The sequence below is a fragment of the Chelonia mydas genome, chromosome 27, assembly GCF_015237465.2.
Source record: "Chelonia mydas isolate rCheMyd1 chromosome 27, rCheMyd1.pri.v2, whole genome shotgun sequence".
NCBI classification, from domain to species: Eukaryota; Metazoa; Chordata; order Testudines; family Cheloniidae; genus Chelonia; species Chelonia mydas.
The window spans coordinates 11,288,577-11,304,708 of record NC_057860.1 but is presented as its reverse complement, the minus strand read 5'-3'; the positions used below and the strand labels follow the sequence as shown (position 1 = coordinate 11,304,708).

General features: G+C 57.9%; 1 protein-coding gene across 25 annotated transcripts in view; it reads left to right on the top strand.

Moving 5' to 3' along the window:
- Positions 1-16,132, top strand: part of SRCIN1 (SRC kinase signaling inhibitor 1) — a 180,072-nt gene that overhangs the window by 150,229 nt on the left and 13,711 nt on the right. For 12 of the 25 annotated variants that reach the window (XM_043536612.1, XM_043536616.1, XM_043536614.1 and 9 more), the window contains 8 exons: positions 1,563-1,710; positions 2,703-3,003; positions 4,403-4,646; positions 6,251-6,405; positions 6,503-6,655; positions 7,827-7,955; positions 10,512-10,571; positions 11,497-12,867. In XM_043536612.1, coding sequence (XP_043392547.1) covers positions 1,563-1,710; positions 2,703-3,003; positions 4,403-4,646; positions 6,251-6,405; positions 6,503-6,655; positions 7,827-7,955; positions 10,512-10,571; positions 11,497-12,867 — 2,561 coding nt within the window. The remainder of the gene's footprint in view (positions 1-1,562; positions 1,711-2,702; positions 3,004-4,402; positions 4,647-6,250; positions 6,406-6,502; positions 6,656-7,826; positions 7,956-10,511; positions 10,572-11,496; positions 12,868-16,132) is intronic. The other 13 variants (XM_043536627.1, XM_043536625.1, XM_043536628.1 and 10 more) reach the window with 2 other exon arrangements.

The window sequence follows — 16,132 nt, the reverse complement described above, 5'->3', positions numbered from 1 at the left end:
AGTGCCGGAGATGCTGCCTGAGTGGATCTGACAGCTCATGGTGCTTGGGGCCCTGCCTTGGCTGCCCCCACCCCCAGGGGGCTGCGCTCAGCCTTCCACACCCGCTGCCATGGCCCATCTCTGGGCTGGAGTCCCCCTCCCCCCATTTAGCATAGAACATGGCAGAGTTTGTGCTTCTGGGAGCCAAGCCAGATGCTCCGTGTAGGTGCGTGAAGAGCTGCAGAGGGCATGGGGGTGATGGAGTCAGAGGAGGGACATGTGGACAGACAGCAGACACGGGGCTGGGCTTGGCCTGGCCTTTAGATCAATCAGGGAGAGCGCCCCTTCCCCATCACCCCCGCCTGTCACGCGGTTGCTGAACGTGGCCAGCAGCCAGAGCGAATGCGGGGAGCACAAGCCTGGGAGCCAGGAGCCCCCTGAGTTCTAATCCTGGCCCTGCCACCGACTTGCTGCACATCCTTGGTCAAGGCTCCCCGTGCCCATGGCGGGTGCCCCCCTCCCTCAAGTGCAGATAACAAGCTACGGCTGCCCACTTTCAACCAGGTTTGACCCAGCCCCTAACACTAGCTCCACCCGTCACCCTGAAAGCAGTGACAGCTCTGAACAGCCCGGCCGGAACAGCGAGAAAGAGAGTGTACAAACAGCGCAGCGAGCAGAGGGGGTGTAACAGCCGCCCTGTGCTCAGGGTGAATGTAACAAACAGGAGCCTGCACCCATAACAAAGGCCCATGGGAGGCTGCCCGAGTATCTGAACTGTGTGGCTGGTGGGGGTTTGGCTGGGTCTGGGTGTGGGGGTGGGAAGCAGGAGAAAGATCAGGGCAGCAGAGAGAGAAAGCAGCAAGGAAGCACTAGACCCAGAAGCACTGGTATTTTCACCTCTCTAGGTTACCATATTTCAAGGTCCCAAAGAGAGGACACTGCCACGGGCAGGCGGGGGGTACAGTTTCTATGGCAATACCATACCAGGCCCCCCTTACTTCTGCGTTGCTGCAAGGCGGCGGGGCGGCCTTCAGAGCTGGGCGCCCAGCCAGCAGCTGCTGCTCTCCAGCTGCCCAGCTCCGATGGCGAGGGAAAAGAACGAGTGAGGAAAAATCACGGACCTTTGTCCCTATGTCAAAAATGTGCCCGGACGGAGGTTGTAAGGCCAAAAAAGAGGTCGTGTTCAGGGAAACCCAGACGTACGGAAACCCTGTGTGAGTAGGCAAAGGGTGCTCCGGCCCTGCGAGTGTGTGGCACGGTTCTCCGGCCCTGCGAGTGCGTGGTGTGGTGCTTTGGCCAGGTGTGCCTGTGTTAGGGGCTGTGGCTGGGTCTGCCTGCACGGGGAGTGTCCATGAGCTGCCCCTGTGCAATCACGGGGGCTTTTCTCCTAGGACGGAAGTGGAGGAGGGTTTTCCCCTAAGTTGTCCCAGCCACCTCCTCCTAGCTGTGCCAGGCAGACATGGGCACGGCAGAGCCGGGTGTGTCTCTGGGTGCAGGGCTTTGCATTCCTGTGCAGCCGGGAGAGGAGGGTCTTGCCCAGCCCTCCCTGGGCCTGCTCTGACCCTGCGCCTCCCCCGCCCCAGCTCACTTCCCCAGCCTGCAGAGCAAGATGCGGGTGGTGCTTCGGGTGGAGGTGGAGGCCGTGAAGTTCCTCAAGGAGGAGCCGCATCGGCTGGACGGCCTGCTGAAGCGCTGCAAGACGGTGACAGACACCCTCACCCAGATCCGCAGGTGAGCCCCTTCCAGCCCGGATCCCCAAGGGTATCCTGCTATCCCACCCCCAGGGTAGGTCCCAGCTCCCTGGGCCCAGATCCTGGTGTGCCCTCCCAGCCCGGATCCACAGGGGAGTCCCTTCCATCACACCCCAGGGTGGGTCCTGGCTCTCTGGGCCCTGATCCCTGCTGGGGCAGAGGGAGAGGTCTGGTTCCTTTCTCCGCTCCATCAATGATCCCATTCTTAGTCACCCCTTTGTCAAATTTCCCAGCCAGCCGCTTCCTGCTCTCTCAGGCATGGGAGGTGCTCCCTGTAACCATGCCCACAGCCGCTTGTCGTCCTCTGCCCTGAGGCCTGCACCTGACGGTGCTTGGGCAGCTGGGCTCAGACCCTCCAAGGGATTTGGGCACCTCAACACCTGGAGTCTCTCCATGCACCAATCAGAATAATCTCACAGGTTAATCTCACAGGTCCCTTGAGCTGCCCGTCTGTCTGTCTTTCTCTATCTGCCCGTTGTCTTTCGTCTTCGAGTGAAAGCTCCTTGGGGCAAGGGCTGCCTTTTTGTTCTGGGTTTGTACAGCACCTAACACAATGGGTGCTCATTACAGCCTCTAGGTGCTCCAGTAATTACTGGAATACAAACAATTATCATTAGTGCTGCCTGGGAAAGGACGATTTAGTCCTGGTGGGAAATTTCAATTGAGTTTGCAAATGTGAAATTTTTTGGATACGTTTGACAAAAACAAAAACAAAAAAAACCCCAAACCCAACAGGTGGGGGGAGGGGGTTGAAAAACCTTTTTCGGGTTAAAATTTTGTTTTGAAAACTGAAAATGTTCCATTATTTGGTGGTGGTTGATAAACTTATCGACCAACACTGAACTGTTCAAAGTGGTTGAAAATGTATTTGGCAATAGCTTACACCACTTCCTGGCTGCGCAGCTGCCCCCCCTAACCCGCCACCTCCCCAGCCCCACACGGGGACCTCTGAACTCTCTGTTCCATTGGCAGGCAAGTGGACGAGAGCACGTGGGCTCAGTCCAACAACCTGAGCCAGTCCCCGAAGAAGGTGGCGCCAGAGACCGATTTCAGCAAGGGTCTGGATTTCGAGGTCCCCACCAGCCCCCCGATGAACCTCCATGACCTGACCGCCTCCACAGATACCCTGGGCACACCGGGCTTTGGGCATGGTCCCCCGCAACTCCCTAAGAGCAATAACTCCTCCCGAGCTCCGGAGATGGTGCCGGCCAAGACCCAGACGGGCCCCGAGACTCCCGGCAGGAGGAGCGTGGACAAGGCCGTGTCTGTAGAGGTGAGAGCCGGGGTTGGGGGGGAGCCTGGCACTTCTGCTGTGTTGTCTGGCCTGTCGCACACCCAGGAGAGGTTCAAGCCAGGGTTCCCAGGCCTGTAGGCCAAGGCTGTTAGGAGCTGAGAATTAAGTGCTCGGCGATTTTTACACTGCAGGGTTTGAATCAGCCCTGTCACTTTGGGGTGTGTGCTGTAGGGGGCGCCATCTCCCCACCTACCTTCCAACACTCCCCACTGGAGCAGCTGCTGTTCCTTCTCTGCTGCTCAGTAGCTCCCGCTCCGGCTGCCTGCTCAGGATAGAGCAGCCTGGGGGCTGCTCTGACATGTGGTGACACGGTGTGAGTGGAAAGGGAATCCTCTGGGAGAGAATCTGCCCTGGAGTATTGATTGGAGCCTCCTGATGTGCTGGGTTAAACCTTTAGTCCTGGAATCTATTTATAAGCGGGGAAGCATAGCCTAGAGGTTAGAGCAGAAGGAGGCCAAGGAGTCAGGACTCCTGGGTTCTATTCCCAGCTAGAGGAGGGGAGCGTGATCAGAGCAAAGTGGACAAGGAGTCAGGACTGCGAGGTTCCATCCCCACCTCTGCCGCTGGCTGTAAGGATGGTCCAGGTGGCAGGGACCCTACCTCTGCAGGCTGGGTCACCTGCTGGGATCATCGGGATGGATCTCCCTGATTCCCAGCTGGCGCCAAGGCCTGGGGCATGGGTGGCCCCTCGCTCTCTTCCGTTCCCTGCCTGCGGCTCACAGACTCCTGAGATCTGAAATGCTTTAATCTAACTAGGCTTTGGGCTTAATACAGGGACGTGTGGGAGAAGTTTTCTGGCCCATGCTATACAGGGGGTTAGCCTAGATCAGGGGTTCTCAAACTTCATTGCACTGCGACCCCCAACAAAAATTACTACCGGACCCCAGGAGGGGGGACCGAAGCCTGAACACGCCCGAGCCCCACTGCCCCAGGGCGGGGCGGGGGCAAAGCCCAAGGGCTTCAGCCCCAGGCAGGGGGCCTGTAACCTGAGCTCTGCCACCCAGGGATGAAGCCCGCGGCCTTGGAGTTTGGGTTTGGCCCCAGGCTCCAGCAAGTCTAAGCCAGCCCTGGTGACCCCATTAAAATGGGGTCACGACCCAATTTGGGGTCCCAACCCACAGTTTGAGGACCACTGGCTTAGATGATCCCTTCTGGCCACAGACTGTATGAAACCCTCTAGTGACTCAGGCCCTTTGGAACAACCATTCCTGGGGTTCCTCCCAGAGCCCCCCAGCCTGTACCCCGGGATTCTGTGCAGCTGGAGATGGAGCCGAGCGCCCCAGATCCTCCCACGGTGCCACATGTTCCCACGGACGGGGAAGGCTCCCCCGGCCCGTCCCCGCATGCGAGCTCAGCGAGTGGTGCTTTCTGCCGGCAGGCCGCCGAGCGGGACTGGGAGGAGAAGAGGGCGGCGCTGACCCAGTACAGCGCCAAGGACATTAACCGCCTCCTGGAGGAGACCCAGGCCGAGCTCATGAAGGCCATCCCCGACCTGGAGTTTGCCGCCAAGCACAAGCAGGCCGCCGGCAGCGCCGCCTCCACGCCTGAGCACAAGCCCTCCAAGCCGCAGCACGCACAGAAAGCCACCGCCAAAATCGACCCCAATGGCCGCAGGGGCTCAGGTAGGGGGCAGGGAGGAGCGGGGGATGGGGTGGTCAGAAACCAGGGTGCCCTTTGTAACGCTTCCCTGCGTCCGCTCTGAAGGTGCCCTCTCAAGTCGCACCCCCTGACCGCACCCCTTTTCAGCCTCTCTGCTACCCCCACTGAGTCAGGACTCCTGGGTTCTCTGTCAGGATCTGGGCGGGGGTGTGAGGTCAAGTGGGATTAGAGCGCGGGGAGGGGGGCAGGGAGCCAGGACTCCTGGGTTCTGTCCCTGGCTCTAGGAGGGGAGTGGGGTGTAGTTGGTTAGAGGAGGGCGTGGCGCTGGGGGTCAGGATGCCTGGGTTCTATCATCAGCCCTGGGAGGGCCGTGTGGGCTAAGTGATTCTGCTCACTCCCAGCTGGTGAATTCGGCCACAAAGGGATCCAGGGGGTCATGAGCATGGGCAGGTTGCAGCCCTGCAGGGCTGGCGTTAAAAACTGGCGCAAATCAATTGCAGTCTGCGGGCTCCCGGCAAGTTGCCCAGGAGGTCCCTGCCGTGGAAAAGTTTGAGCAGCGCGCGCGCGCGCGCACACACACACACGCGCGCGCACACGCATACGCGCGCACACACACACACACACACACACACACACACACACACACACACGGCAGTAGCAGAGCTATAAGAGTGACCTTGGGGATGGCTGAGGCTGCAGCGCCCCTTCCTGGCCAGCCTGGGCAGTGCAAGAGACTCTCCCTCCCAACGCTGTCAGCGGGCGTTGGGAACCCCACCGCCTGCTAGGACCATCCCCAGTTCAGACCAGCACCTGGCAGCTCTTCCAAGCTGCAAGCAGGACCCTGCTCCGAGCGCCGCGCTGCTCCCCGGTGGAGAACCGTGCTCCGTGCAGGAAAAACATGTGAATCTAGAAACTCAGCTGGGTTGGCATCAGGGGGGTTGAATGCAGCTTCGGAGGGTTTACCTGCTGCCTTAACCAACGGGTCCTTATTGTGAGGGCTTTGCACCGGGTATGGGAATTGTTATGTTTCTGTTCCCTGCCTGTAATGTGGATTGAATTTTAGAGCTCACAGTCCCCCCAGATCTACTAATGCACCCAGGGCCCCATTCGTGCAAGGACCTGAGCACCCTCCAAGGTTGTTGAGAGCGCTCGGCACCTCACTGGGTTGGTCCCGTGATCCCTGACCCCCTGCTAGCCCAGCCCTAGGCCTCTCCCGAGCAGCATGCCTGCCTATCGGGCTCCGTGGAGCCAGTTGTGTGGCCAACCATGCGCTGGGGCCTACGCGTGAGGTCCCCGGGGCTGTGTAACCCGACCCAAATGGGTCAGCATCCAAGCTCTCAGAGACGGAGGCAATCGGCATGTCCTACACAAGCCGCTGCCCTGTTGCAAAAACCACCGGGAGTTTCCCATCACGCTTACGCCCCGAAGAGAACATGTCCTTCTTGATTGCACCAGCACATTCATAGGTGGGGGAAACACCAAAGCTGGGCTGCCCCATGCCTGAACTGTGGACCCCTGGAGATTCTGCTGCGCCCCACTTGACCGTAGGAGAGTCCCTGGCTTGGGCCGGAGGGGTGGATCGGGGAAGAGTGGGGCCTTGCTCCTAACGGCCCGGTTCTTTCCCCAGATGAGCTGACAGTCCCCAGGTATCGGACTGAGAAGCCCTCGAAATCGCCGCCTCCCCCCCCTCCTCGACGGAGCTTCCCCTCCTCCCACGGGCTGACCACCACCCGCACCGGTGAGGTGATCGTCACCAGCAAGAAGGACTCCAGCTTCATGAAGGTATGGGGCGGGCTCCCCAGGGTGGGGGCGGGGAGCAGGGGCCTTGGCCGGCTCCAGGCACCCAGGGATGATCCCCCCGCCCCCTCTCGCCCTGCAGAAGGCGGAGTCGGAGGAGCTGGAGCCCCAGAAGCCCCAAGTGAAGCTGAGGCGGACGGTGTCGGAGGTCACCAGGCCCGCGTCCACCCCACCCATCATTGCCTCGGCCATCAAGGATGACGACGAGGAGGACCGGATCATCGCCGAGCTGGAGGTGGGTGCCGAAGGAGGCGGGGGGTGGGGGGGGGGAGGGACACACATGACGGGAGCCCTGCCCAGAACAACACCCTCCCCCCTCCCCCCCCAGTCGCCCTGGGCCCGATCCTGCACTCTCTCAGCAGTAGCAGCATTGCCATCACCAGAAGCAGGATCGGGCCCCTGGCACACATGCAAGGAAGCACTGCCCCCTGGGGGAGGCACTGGGGAAGGGCAGTCAATCAGTTCACTCTGTAACGGGGGTAGTGGTCAGGTCCTAGCGTCTCCGCTCATGGCTCCGCGGAGGGATAGCTGGGCTCACCGGCAGTCAGTGGGTTCGAACCTGCGGGGGCCCGGCAGGGTCAGGGTGGGCAGGGGCGCCAGGCTTTGGCAGAGCGACTTCGTCCCTCTCGCTCCGGGCTTCCATCCTGTTTTGGAGTGTAGGCCCACCTGGCGGGGTGGTCTGAAGCTCTGCCAGGTTCAGAGAGGGGTAAGTTGGGTTCCCCGCTCCCGGGACAGAAACCCTGAAGTTCAGGTATCCTGAAACAATCTATTCAGACACTGTGTCCTGGAGGGGACTGGAAATCTCCCCCGAAAGCTGGCGCCATTTCCACTTGTCGGGTGGAGCTGAGGGCTAGATGTCCAGGATGCTTCTTGGGTCCTATTGAGTTCCCCTATGTCTGGCTAGCACGGGGGTTCCCTGGTCCAAACCCCACCGAGTCTCTAGCTTGGCCTCCAGCCCCGCCCGAAACCCGTTTGCAGACACCCCCATTGGACCGAGTGCCAGGGGAGCGCGTGAGCCAGGCCATGATGTGAGCGGCAGGCAGGAGAAACTAGCTCCCTGTCCCAGAATCAGAGCAACAAGGGACCCTGCCTTCCCCTCGGGCCCCGTCCCGGGCCGGGCCAGGGTTCTCTGTCCCCAGGGGACAGGCCGGATATCGCAGGGCACGCGTCGCTCCAGGGGAGGAGCAGGCAGCCGCACTCCCGTCTCTGTGGCCGGGTTTCCAGCTGTCACTTTAACACCCCCCAGCACCAGCGCACAGCCGAGAAGAGCCATTGTCTCGCCCACTGCGAGCTGGCGTCAGCACATCTAGGCTGAGGCCGGGCTAGGGAACAGCAGGCCCAGGGCTCCTTCTCCGAACCCCCCGTTTTGGTTCCACTGCACAACCCACCGTGTTCTGACTCCCCAGGTGTTTCAGAGAAGCTCTGGCTCCCCATTTATCCCCAAGTTCCGCTGCGACCGGCTCGCGGCCGCCGTCTCCCCCGCTCCCGCAGACTTGTGGCCCAATGGGGCCGCCCTTGCAGCCGAAGGATGGAAGGTAACAGCTTGTGCCCGATCGCAACTCCCTCTTCCACCCGGCTGGCTGCCGCTGCCCCTCTGCCCAGCCGCCTCTCCTGTCTGCTCCCCCCTTTCACGCGCTCTCTGGATTAACAAACTAATGGCTCATCACAGCCCCCGCATCACTCCCCGACGCTGGCGCGGACTATACTGACACAGCACGGTACTGGGCACTAACCACCAGAGCAACGGACCCTGGCGCTGCCCCTAGGGGCCAGGCTCTGCACCCACGTGGGCGGGGGACGGGTGTGTGTGCGGGGGTCACTGGCGAGGGATGGAAGGGCTCATCACTGCACGCGGGATGCCTCACTGGAACAAGGGCTCTGGGTGGCGATGCATGCCGTGCACTGGGGACAATGGCCACACCCGGAGCATGATCTGGTCTGAGCTGTGCAGGGGCTTAGCCAGGTGGCCAGTGGCAGGAGACACCTGGGGTTCTCCATTGGACAGGGTCTGGGGGCATCCTGCACTCGCCTCGCCTGGGGTTTGGACCTGCGATGGCCCCGCTGGGTAGGGTGTGGATGGGAGAAGAAGACCGAGGGTGTAGAGAAAGTAGATGAGGAAGTGTTTACTACTTCTTATAACACAAGAACCAAGGTCACCGAATGAAATTAACAGGCAGCAGGTTTAAAACAGACAAAAGGAAGTATTTCTTCACACAACTCAGTCAATCGGTGGAACTCTAGATGGGACACAAGATAGGGATGGGGTGGGATCTGAGTTACTACAGGGAATTCTTTCCTGAGTCTCTGGCTGGTGAGTCTTGCCCACATGCTCAGGCTTTAGCTGATCACAATATTTGGGGTCGGGAAGGAATTTTCCTCCAGGGCAAATTGGCAGAGGCCCTGGGGGTTTTTCGCCTTCCTCTGCAGCCTGGGGCACGGGTCATTTGCTGGAGGATTCTCTGCCCCTTGAAGTCTTTAGACTTGAGGACTTCAATAGCTCAGACACAGGTCAGGGGTTTGTTACAGGAGTGGGTGGGTGAGATTCTGTGGCCTGCATTGTGCAGGAGGTCAGACTAGATGATCATAATGGTCCTTTCTGACCTTAAACTCTATGAGTCTATGAACTCCTTGCCAGAGGATGTTGTGAAGGCCAAGACCTTAACAGGATTCAAAAAAGAACTAGATTAGTTCATGGAGGATAGGTCCAGCAATGGCTATTAGCCAGGATGGGCAGGGATAGTGTCCCTAGCCTCTGTTTGCTACCAGGCATTGGCCACTGTCAGAAGACAGGACACTGGGCTAGATGGACCTTTGGTCTGACCCAGAAGGGCCATTCGTATGTTCTTATGAGGGCTGGATGGCAGCCGAGAGCACAGAAAGCAGGAGGCTGGAAGGGGGTAAAGCCAAAGAGGGCGTGACACAGAGTGGGGGGCAGAGGGTACAGCTGCCAGTCAGAGAGGGGAGAAGATGGGCTTGGGGGAGCTGGACCAACGAGCCCAGGAGTGGGGAAGAGACGGAGGGAAGGGACCGGGGTAGAAATCTACAGGGTGGGAATCTGCCCAAGAACCCTGGCCACGATCCTTCCAGGCCCAAGGGCCGTCACGTCCTGGGGATCCAGCCAGCCAGCAAGAGAGCTGAGCCCCTCCAGGCTGCAGGGAGGCTACTGCAGGGAGTAACTCTCCTCCGGGCCTTCCCTTTGGAGCTGTGAAGAAGACGGTTCCCGGCGGATTCCAGTCCAAGAAGCCAGTCCTGCCTGCAACCCAAACAGCTGGGTCAGCTGAGCCCTCGGGCATCTGCTCTCCCTCCCCACAGCTGATCAACTCCTCCACTGCCCCCCTCCGAACAAGGGTCAGATCAAACCAACCCTGTGACGCCCCCTCCGCCCCTGGCTCCGTGCTGGGAGGTGCAGCGTCCCAAAACGCGCCCCGCGCCCATCTGCCACCTCACCCTTTATTGACCGGAGACGTTGGCAAGGTCCACGGCTCAGAGCACGGTGGCCGAGGAGCTCCGCTGCACCAAAAGGAGACACTTTGCTATCCCCGGCTCTCCCGCTGCCCCTCTCTGTCTGCGTCGCTCTCTTTCCCTCTACTGCAATCCTGTCTCCCGGTGCGTCCCTCTCCCTCACCCCAGCAGCCGCGCTCCCCTTCTGCGCCAGATTGGCGGCTCTGTGCTGCGTTTTCTGCCCAGCGGGCGCTGTGTCAAATCGAGTGGGGAATGGGGGGAGCTGACTCTCCAGCTGCCGGGTGGGGGCGGTGTGGAAGCTGCTCCCCAGTGGGTCTCTGCCGCCAGCCCCTGCCTCTGTCTGCTGCCCCGGTGCTGGGAGGGGTGTTTAGATCCTGGGGCGGGGTTGGCTCAGACCCAGCTCTGGTCCTGGATGTCAGTGCCTGGCCTTGCCGTTTTCCCCTCCTTCCCCCACTTGCCTCTGCTGGATCCTAGAACCCCGGAGGGTGGTGATAGAATCAGACCTGCTGCATTGGGGCACCCCACGTGGGGCCGCTCCCACGCCACGAATCCCAGGAAATGGGGCAGCCCCAGCCAGGCCTGGTGGGAGGAGCAGAATAACCCGTATTGTTGCCCTGTTCTGCCACTAGGCTGCAGCGGCCAGCCAGCCCGATGCTGGAACAGACTCCAGCCGCCAGCCGTCAGTCCAGGTAAGCGCTACGGGGGGTGGGGGGCCTGGGCGGAGCCCCTGATAGCTCCCAGCTCCAGACAAAGGAAGTCCTGCTAGCACAGAATCCCCTAGCCGTTAAATCACTAACACCTTCTCTCTCACCTGCCTCTCTGCAGTGCACAGCTCGGGGGGGGGGGGGGGCGGAGGGGATCCCCAAGTCCCTCTGCCTCCAGAATGTATTAGCCAAGAGGGTCAGAGACACACCCCTTGGGTGTCCCCAGCCTCTGACTGCCAGAAGCTGGGACTGGACGACAGGGGATGGACCACTGGATAATTGCCCTGTTCTGTTCATTCCCTCTGAAGCATCTGGCAGTGGCCACTTTCGGAAGACAGGACCATGGGCTAGCCGGACCATTGGTCTGACCCCGCATGGCCCTTCTGATGTTCTAATGTAATAGTATCGGGCAGGATAGAGGCCGACTCAACTCCTTCTCTGCGGATTTCTTCGTTGTGGGGACCCGCGACCCACTGCATCTCCTTTGTAGTGCGTCTTTAATCCTGATTTCACCTCTGTCGGCAGGCTCTTTAAACAGCACATTGGCTACGTGTTCCCCAGGGCAGCACCTATGCTGGTTAGGTGCCTAACACCCATTGGCTCCTCTCACCCTACCCAGGTGCACTGTACAGTCCAGGCATCGAGAGGTGCCTAAGTCACCATTGCCCAAAGGGGTTACTGAAACCAAGCCCTCCCTCTTGAGTTATTCTGCGTCAGGCGTGGCCCAGCGCTCAGGTGACTGCAGAAGTGGCTGGATAGTCTGGGATTATAGACCCAGTGGGTGGATTGTGAGGTTGGCAGCCCTGGCTAGGCAGGAATACCCTCTAAGAAGCACTCAGCTTTCTTCATTTGCATGGTAAACTTCCCCCACTTCCTACCTGCTGTTAACTGGTCTGAATTTTCTCCACAGGAATCGGCCTCTCCAGCCAGCCCAGCTATCCCCCTCCCTCAGATTGTGCTCACCGAGTGGGTGCCTGACCTGCCTTCGCCGGAAGCAGACCTGGAGGTGGCTGCAGAAACAGGCAGCTGTCAGTGCACTTCCAGCGACAGAGAGGTGGGAATGGAAGGATCTCCACATGTGGAGCCTACACAGGCCATGGCGGAAACAGAGAGAAACTTGGAGGGACTGGGGCTCTTGCCAAGCAGCCCTGAGAACCAGGCCGAAAGGGAGGAAACCTCTCTCGTCCGGGTGCCATCTGGTTTCTTAAAGCAGGCTCTGTCGGTGCCTGGAAGCAGCCAAGCCTCACCTGTCCAGCCTGGAGGCGCTCCAGAAGGAGAAATGATAGCATTCTTAGTGACAAACACCCCAGCTCAAGCTTTGTCAAAGGATGGAGGGAACCCCCTGGCTGAGGAGGGAGGAGAAGAGCTTGGGACGTTGGACGCCGGAGAGGAAGGCAGCTGCGAGACTATGGCCTATGGGCCAGTTGTCTGTGTGGAGGACAAACCCCTCATCGATCTCTTGAAAGAAGCCGCGGACCCTGAAGTGGGTTCCGAGAAGGTCTCCATCACTGACAAAGGCGAAGGGTCTAAAGCGGCCGTGGGATTTCATGGCGATGTTACAGAACCCAAAGCCAGGAGAACCAATCGAAGCTCGGAGAGGATGCCCCCCACTTCAGAAGACCCCAGTGGGGCTAGCAAGCAGGCGCAAAGGGAAGACCTCACTAGCTGTCCAGCCTCAAAGTGTCCAACGCCAAGACCAAGATCTTTCCCAGGCAAAGATCCAAACTACCAGGTGTCTGAACAACTCACGACGCAGCCTCCTGAGGAGCATTTCAGTGCTTCATCAAGATCCAGTGAGCATAGCGCCACCTCTGGACAGAGAACCCTAGACCGATTTGCGGATGGAGAGGAGACCAAGGCAGCCTCGAATACCGGAGGGTCCCCAGCAGAGAGAGAGCACGACCTGGACCTAGAAGGCCAAACCAAAGAGGAAATGTCTCCTCTCGGCTTTGCAAGCCTAAGCAGCCACGAGATTTGCGAATGCACATACCAAAGACTGGACAGCCTTGAAGAAACTATCCGTGAGCTGGAGATGACCATTAATGAAATCAATATCCACCCATCAGCTGAATTTATATTTCGGAGAGAGCTGCTAGGACAGTTGGGGTCTCAGGATGACAGTGGGCTAAAGGAGGGCTTGGGGGATCTTGAAGACAGTTGCTGGCGTGCCAGGACCACGGATTCAGAACAGGGTGAGGCTGATGCTCCCAGAAGGTCATCTCTGAGCGGGACCAAGCCACCTCTGCTACCCAAGCCGCAGCTTCCGCTCGACAGTCCTAAGGTTTATTTTCTGTTATTCCTCTTGTTGTGCTCTACGCTCGGATTCCATCTGATGCCTTCTCTTCCTCTGCCTCCACCCGGCCCCACCCCCTTCCTGAGAATCCAGCTTCCCCTAGAGCTGAGGTGTAAAAAACTTCCCCTCCTCTTCCCCCGGCATTCGGACAGACCCTGCAATAACGGCAAACGGGGCGGAGAAATAACGGAGATTGGTGGCACGTGAACTGGAAAAGCAGCAGGCCCTTTGCAAGTGAACTGGCCCGCCTGGCATCTCTCTCTGTGTTTCTCTCGTGAGCCTTGTGGCGGGTTTTTTACACCTCCCTCCCCCTCTCCCCCGCTGGGTGTTAGCGCTGAATTAGACCGAGGTCAGCAGTCTTCATCCATTGCACCCGCATTCTGATGCCATCCAATAGGGGAGGGGTGACTGGCTTAATGGCCTGGCACAGACCTGGAAACAAGTACCGAACAGAGTGTGTCGGGCCCCAGTTAGCCACCGAGACCCTGGCCACCCCTCTGCTTTGGAAATTGAGTGCTGGCTGCTGAGTGCAAATTCAAACTGTAGCTGGATGGCTGGATGTCAAGTTTGCTGATTAACCCCAAGGCAATAAAATCAGATCCAGATAAGAATGGGGGGACCCGTGAGATCCAGGAAGAGAAGGCAGATGACAAGGGAGACATTCCACACAGGGCCTTAGCAGCAGATTTGGGGGGTCATTTTAGCATAGGAGTCAGCCCCAAATGTTGAGCGCTAAGGGCCAAGTTCTGCTGAAATTTACACCTTAACCTGTGTGCATCTGGAGTAACCATATTAATTTTTGTGCAGTTATTCCAGTTTCATGCCCGTGGGATCGAGGGCAGGATCAGGTCCTGTTTAAAGGGCCCCTGCTCTGCATTGTGTTAATCAGAGTATGTCAGCGCTGCAAAGAAAAACCTGCAACACTGAATCTAGAGCCTGGCTCAGCCTTCGGGGCAAAAAGTAGCAGGGAAGATGTTCCTGCTCACACTGGAGCCCGGGCTCTGAAATCCGGCAAGCGCGAAGGGTCTCGGAGCCCCGGCCCCATTCCGAGCCCAAACGTTTACATGGCTCCTTTTAGCCCAGCGATCCCAAGTCAGTTGACCTGGGTCCTGAGACTCAGTGCCACGGATTTTTCTTTGCCGTGTAGACGTACCCTCAGGGACGCCACATTAGATCTCCTCCATTTGTAAGTAAAAGGATGGAGAGTTTTGTGTCTCTCACTTTTCTAACAAACTGCACTTTAAGTGGCCTTGCTAAGTGGCAGATGGTTCTCCTAATTAAATCACAGAGCTGAGCTCCTGAAGCTGTCCAAATTGGTTGCAAATGGAATCTGCAAGGACCAGGCTTCTTGCTGAATAGCTGATGAGAGAAGGGGGCGGGAGAGCTCTGCCAGTCAGAACTCAGCTTATTCCTTTGTTAACCCTCCGCTTTTATGAATGAATCCCTTTTCCCTTTGTAGCAATTATACTGGGCCTGGTTCCTGTTTACATTAAGGCCCCTTGGCGTCGCTGCGCCTGCGTAAACGGGACTTAAAATGGATGTGGCTGTCGTTTGCTGCCACTTCAGTTCCAGTTACACAGACGGAGTGGTGTAAAGGGACCATAGGGTCTGTGTACACTGCAGTCGGGCGATTGCAGCTCGTATAGACGTATGCAGGCTAGCTTTAATTCAGCTAGCTTAGGTACGAATAACAGTGACACTGCTGCAGCACCAGCTAGCTACCCAGGGTCCCTTGAATGCTGCCACGGCGTCACTGTATTGGTACCCGAGCGACGGTCGCATCTCTGATGGCCGTGTAGACAAATCCTGAGTGTAAATGAGAAGTAAGCCCGCAAGTTTTATTTATCGCTACAGTAGCAGGACTTCTGGTTGCCTGGATGTGTCACAAAACAAAGGTCTTGAAACAGGAGGCCACTTAGCCAGGGTTTGGCTGAATCGGTCACTAATCAGATGAAAATTCACCCCCCGATCACCCTAAATTTCTGGGCTGTTTGAGACCCAGATCCAAATCATAACAGCTCACCCCTGTCTGTAATCACTGCAATGGGCAGTGTACCACACCAGAACATAGCTGGGAAATGTTATATGCTCACAGCATGCACACAGAGAACTTAGCCACAAACAGAAATACGCCTGCTGGAAGGGTGCAGTGTAGCACGACTTTATATCTTAGAATTCAGAATGGTAACCCACAAGAGCCCAAAAACCAGAGAGAGAGAAAGCAGGCTGCTCCCTAGAACAACGCGGCTCAACTCACCTCACCTTACTCTAAGCTGGCTGGCTGACACCCATCGGTGCTCACTGCACTTCTCTTATATAGCCCATTTAGACTCACTCCTTTACTACTCTGCTGAATCTAGTGTCATGGGCCTGATTTTTGTGTCATTGAAATGATGGTTCATCCATTTACAGCTCCTGGGTTAGGATGCTCAGGCCTGGCCTAAATTTCAGCTCAGCGCACATCCTGCTCAGCATTCCTTTACAAAGCCCTGTTTGTGCCATCCATTGTAGCTGGTCCCAGATCTGCTCGTGTTTTTCATAATAACTGTAGCAACCTGCATGGAACTTGGAGAGAGGAGCACAGGTTGCAGGATGGAAGAGTTTGGAAGAGGCACCAGAAAGTCAGTCTGTGTGCACATGGCTAGAATGCAAGCACGCACTCCAGGAAACTATAATGAGCTACATGGGGCAAACGATTGCAGTGATCGGTTACTAGCTATTCCTTGGGCGCAGCCTTGATATCCACCCAAGTTACAGGACCTCTGTCTGCTTACAGATTAATCTTTTCTTTGTGCTGTCCTTCTCACCAGCTTCTGTATCTCAAACTGTATGTGGATAGCTAATAAAAACTGCTTTATTCCCACCGTCATGATTCCCACCTGGAACTCTGCCTCTGTCTCAAAGCAGCTCTCTTTCTTTCGCTTTCACATGCATCCTCTCATCGAGCCGGGATGCATTCCCTCTGCTTTCGGTTTTCCATTGCTTTCAGTGGTTTTTCCCTAGTCCCTGCTGTTTGCATTGCGGAATTACCTGATGAGAATGTGCTGACAGGCCAGGTGGGGGAGGTAATCTCTTTTATTGGACCAACCTCTGTTGGAGAAAGAGACAAGCGTTCACAGAGCTTGTCCTGAGTTTCCCAGCCCCGAAGAAGAGCGCCGTGCACGCTCGAAACCTTGTCTCGTTCACCAACAGAGCTTGTTCCAATCAAATCTCTCTCCTATCCTGGGACCGACAATGCAAACGCTTCTGTGCT